At 52.2% G+C, this 4,813-nt stretch overlaps 1 protein-coding gene across 1 annotated transcript in view; it reads right to left on the bottom strand.

Moving 5' to 3' along the window:
- The window catches only part of MATN3 (matrilin 3), a 25,984-nt gene extending 21,890 nt beyond the window's left edge, over window positions 1-4,094 (bottom strand). Inside the window, exon 1 of the mRNA XM_004696392.2 lies at window positions 3,878-4,094. Within this exon, the coding sequence (XP_004696449.1) occupies window positions 3,878-4,094 (217 nt within the window). The remainder of the gene's footprint in view (window positions 1-3,877) is intronic.
- Window positions 4,095-4,813: the final 719 nt, after the last annotated feature.

Below are 4,813 nucleotides of genomic sequence, written 5' to 3'. Positions count from 1 at the left end.
CGGGGCCATCGAGTCGATGGTGACTCACAGTGGCCCCATAAGACAAGGTAAAACTGCCTTTGTGAATTTCTGGGATGGTAATTCTTTACAGGAGTAGAAAGCCCCATCTTTCTGCCATGGGGCAGCTGGTGGTTATGAACTGCTGATCGTAGTTGCCCTTGCAGATCACAGTCCAACACAGAACCCCTGCCCCACCAGGGCTCCCACGTACACACACATGCACAGACACAGCAGGTCCTTGAGTGATGGCATGTCCATCAGGGCTCCATCCTAATAGAGGGATGGCTAGAAGTTGGTACAATTCTAAAAAGGCAATTTACTCAAGAAAGCTAGACAATGGTGAATTCAAAAGGCATGCCTAGGCTAAGCAGTCTGTGACCCCACAAAAGCCTCATCATGGAATAGGAATTACATCTCTCTCGAGTCTTCTTTTTAGGAACCTTGGTAGCACAGTGGGCTACATGCTGAACTGCTAGCCACAAGGTCAGCAGTTCAAACCCACCTGTTGCCCTGAAGAACATTGCGACTGTCTGCCCCGTAAAGCTTTAAAGCCTTGAAATTCCAAAGGCGCAGTTCTATGCTGTCCTAAAAGTCCACTATGAGTCAGAAGCAACTTGAAGACAGTGAGGGGTTTGTTTTGTTTTGGAGCTTTCTTTTAAAAGCTCAAAAGTCTCCTCTTAGGCTCAACCTGCTTCCTAGAAACATTCAATGATGAAGAGAATGTTACCTCACATGACATTTTATGAGCTCACAGGTCCCCAATAGCACACCCCAGTGAAGGTGGCTATGCCAAGGTTGATTTTATGCCCACTTTACAGGTGTGAAACCTGAGGCTCAGGGAGATGTCCAAGCTGGAAAGAGCAAAAGCACGCTCTGGACCCCAGGCTCCCTGAGCCCGGACCAGGAGGCTTTCCCCTGCAACACATTGGCCTTCTCTGAGGCAACATTTTCCACCACAGAACTAGCATTAGCTCATGTACCCTGTCCACAGCCTTGTGTTGACTTTGAGCTGCCACCTTGACATGCCAGATGTCATGTATTTAGTTAAGTCAAAGGGAATTAAAAAGACATGCTTTAAAGGAATACAGATTTTCCCTTCATCCCTTGATAAAAGTTCACATCATCCCTTCCTGGATCAGGAAACACGGTGGAAGAACGATATTGAACGCCATTCCTGGAAATGCATTTAGGTGTTTCCACATAATTGAAACAAATTGAAAAATCCATGATAATATGAACCCTATAGCTGACAATGTTTTCACACAAACCGAAATAGTGGGTCATGGTTGGATTCTTAAAACTAAAGCTGCATGACTTCCTCTTCTCCTCTAGGTTTTTCACACTGAATTATCTGAGGGGAAGAGTCAGGGGGATATGAGGGGGGATATAAAACAGAGCAATAGCCCCCAAAGAGGCCCACATCCTAATTCCTGGAACCTGTGTGTACATATTAATGTTCTTGGCAAAAGAGACTTTGCTCACGTGATCAAAGCCTTTGGAATGGGGGTGGGAGGTAGTTATCCAGGATTACTTGGGTGGGTCCAATGAAATCATGAAGGTCCTCAAAAGTAGAAGAGGGGCCAGAAATGGAAGTCTGAGTCATGAGAGGGGAGAAGGACCCACTGCCATTGTTGACTTTGAAGATGGCAGCGGAAGGCCAGAAGCCAAGGAATGAATATAGGCAACTTTTAGAAACTGGAAATGGCAAGAAATGGATTCTCCCCTACAGCCTCCAAAGGGGAGCATAACTCTCTCTACACCTTGATTTTAGCCCAGAGAGACCTATGTCCTAAATAGGTGTCATTTTAGGCCACTAAGTTTGTGGTGTACTGGGTTATGCATTGGGTGGCATAGTGGGTTATATTGGGTGACTAACTGCAAGGTCAGCAGTTTGAAACCACCAGTGGTTCCAAAGTTTTCTACTCCTGTCAGGAGGTACAGCCTCGGAAACCCGCAGGGGGGCAGTTCTCCTCTGTCCAATAGGGTCCCTCTGAGTCAGCATCCACTCCATGGCAGTGAGTGAGGGAAGTCTGTGGTGAGCCAGAGTGGTAAGAAATCACATGAGCACCTAATTCTGAACCGACTGGGATCTCCTGACACCCATCATTAATTGTTTTTGTTTCGTGTTGTGTTGTTTTCACTCTTCCTCCCATTGACTCAAAAAATCCCAAACCAAACTCACTGCCATCGAGTTGATGCTGACTCATGTCGACCCTAGAGGGCAGGGTAGAACTGCCCTCTGTAGTTTCCAAGACTGTAACTCTGTATGGGAGTAGAAAGTCCTGTCTTTCTTCTGTCGATTGGACTAGAACAGCAAACTCAGGAGCAAAGAAAGTGAGGATCTGAATTTCATAAAATGGTTTCATAGTCAACAATATCACCCATTCTCAAAACTCCTGCTAGAAATAAAAGCTTATATCAAAACTTAACAATTTCTGGTGGCTAGCAGGAGAGAATTTGGAAAGATAATTCTTTCAAAATCAAGTTTGGAACCCAGGGAAGGAAGAGCCAGTGTTGTTTGGGACCCTCTCCCCCCTCTCCCAATCTCATCTCCCTTGGACCACAGGTAATGCTAACTTCAAGAACAAAGGCTGCCTCCCTATTCCTGACCTGGAGCAACCAGCTAATTCAAACCTGTGTGGATCCTGACATTTCCCATCTCGGTAGCAATGCTGTTGCCATTTCAAATACAGCCCATCTGGGGTGCTGCGGAAAAGAGCTCCTTCCACATTTTCCAGAAAGGTGCACCAGATAAGACAAAGCAAATCAACCTGAGGCATGAGCAACTGGGACCAACTAAGACTGGAAATCCAAGAGACGGTTGGATGCAATCTCTTTAGCAAGACTGAAACTGTGTTCTCAGGAATGAAGAGAAACTTTTAAGTCAAGGATCTTAAGGGTTTGTAAACTCCAGGCAGTCAAAAGAGCCCTTGCTTGGGATTTCGGCGCTCTGAATTTTACTCTAAACTGGGACACTAATCTGTGGGCCCTGGTGGAGGAGCAGCGGGGACGGGTTGGCCTGCTAACTGTAAGGTCAACAGTTCAAAAGCACCAACCGCTCCACGGAGAAAGATGAGGCTTTCTGCTTTCATAAAGATTTACTATGAGCTGGAGTCACTATGGTGTGATTTGGTTGGGGTCTTTTTTTTGGGGGGGTCCACTTTGACAAGCCTCCTTGTTCCTCTGGGGGGCAACTCTGATGACCCTCCAACTCTGCTGCTCGATGCAGGCTTTGAGGATCTAAGACAGCTCAGGTGAGAAGTCTCACCCGCAAGAGAAGCGGAATGGAGACGATGATGGCATCCAGTATGCCCCAAAGTTCTTTCCTAGTCCAGACCACTCTCTCAGCCTGCCGTCCGAAATCTGGCCCAGACCGGAAACTGGAGGGCCAGCTGTGGTGAGGGGGCAGGAATCACGCATTGATCTGAGTCAATATCTGCGGAAGGATTTCAGGAACACTAAAATCGGGATCGCAGGAGGGATTGCAGGAGGGATTTGCTCAGCTGAACCAAAGGGGCCGGGAATGGGATGGGGAGCTGGCAGCAGGCAAGTGTTCCCAAGGTTGCCCTGTCCTCCCTTGCCTAGATCACAAGAAGTGGAGTTTGAGGACCAGAAGACCCCAGTCTTAGCCCTGACAGACTAGTGACATATTTGAGCATAATCCATCCCATTCGCTGGGACTGTTTCCCACGGGATTCACCGCGGTGGGGATTCTAGTGCGGTGATCCAGCAGCCACCGTTCCTCTGTGGATGACCTAGGCTTATCCTCCCGTCCAGCACCCCCCAGCCGGGGACCCCCTCCCTTCCTCATTCCAGCGCTCCCCCCTGTTGCCAGTTCGCGCTTCCCCTGCGCCTGGGCTCCCCCGTCCCACTGTACCTGCGCGGTGGGCCCCGCCAGGTTGGCCGGTAGGGTTGGGGCCGCGCCCGGGACTGCCGGCCGGCCCGCGGGTCCCCCAGGTCCGGGGGCGGGACGGGGCCGCGGGGGCCCGGCGGGCCAGGGAGCCGGGGGCCGCGGGGGGCGGCAGTAGCAGCAGCGGGGGCAAGAGCAGCAGGAGCAGTCGCTGGAGGTGGCGGGCAGGAGCCGAGGGCAGCATGGCGCTTTCGGTGGTCCAGCCTCGGGTCGTCGGTCAGGTGGGCCGCCAGCCGTGCAGTCTGTCCGGGGACCAGTGCGGGGCGCCGAGGCGGCCCATTTAAAGGTCCCGCGGCCCTGGGCCCCGCCCCCGGCCCGCCCCTCCGAGGCTGGGCGCTGGGGGGTGCGGTGTGGACCGCCAGCGCCCGCGAGGAACCCCGCCCAAGGCCAACAAGGAGCCTGGTCCGCGCATTCCAGTGGCTGACCCGGAATGTCTGGGGCGAGCGGCCCGGGCGCGGGCTGCGGTGCTCACCCGCCCGCCCGGTGCCCTGCGCCGCGACCAGCCGCTGGAGGCCACCTTGGACAAGCGACTGCCTGCCAGGCCTTCATAATTGCCCCCTTGTCCCCAGACAGGGGAGTGGGAACCCCAGGTCCTCTGGCCTGCTCCCCAGTCGAGGACGCCCTGGGCCCTGCCCTTGGGATGTTTCGGCTCCAGGTATGCCTCCTGGCTCCGAGCAGGAAGATGAAATGGGGCTCCTCACACTGCATTCCTTTTCCCAACCAACTAACCAGAGGTTTGCTGTGGCCTCTCAACTGAAGGAAAAAAGAAGTTTAAGAGAATCTAGCAGCATCAATAGAAACGCTGCCATCCCAGTTTCAAGCATTCATTGCTATTACCAGGAATAGAAAGGCAAACCTACCTACCTACCTGCAGAGCCCCAGGTTAGCTGGGAGGACAGCTTG

This window comes from Echinops telfairi, unplaced genomic scaffold, assembly GCF_000313985.2.
Source record: "Echinops telfairi isolate 266 unplaced genomic scaffold, ASM31398v2 ScPeMD7_9;HRSCAF=40, whole genome shotgun sequence".
In the NCBI taxonomy this organism is placed as follows: domain Eukaryota; kingdom Metazoa; phylum Chordata; class Mammalia; order Afrosoricida; family Tenrecidae; genus Echinops; species Echinops telfairi.
Note: the sequence above shows the minus strand (reverse complement) of the source record. Positions and strands in the feature narration are given on the sequence as shown.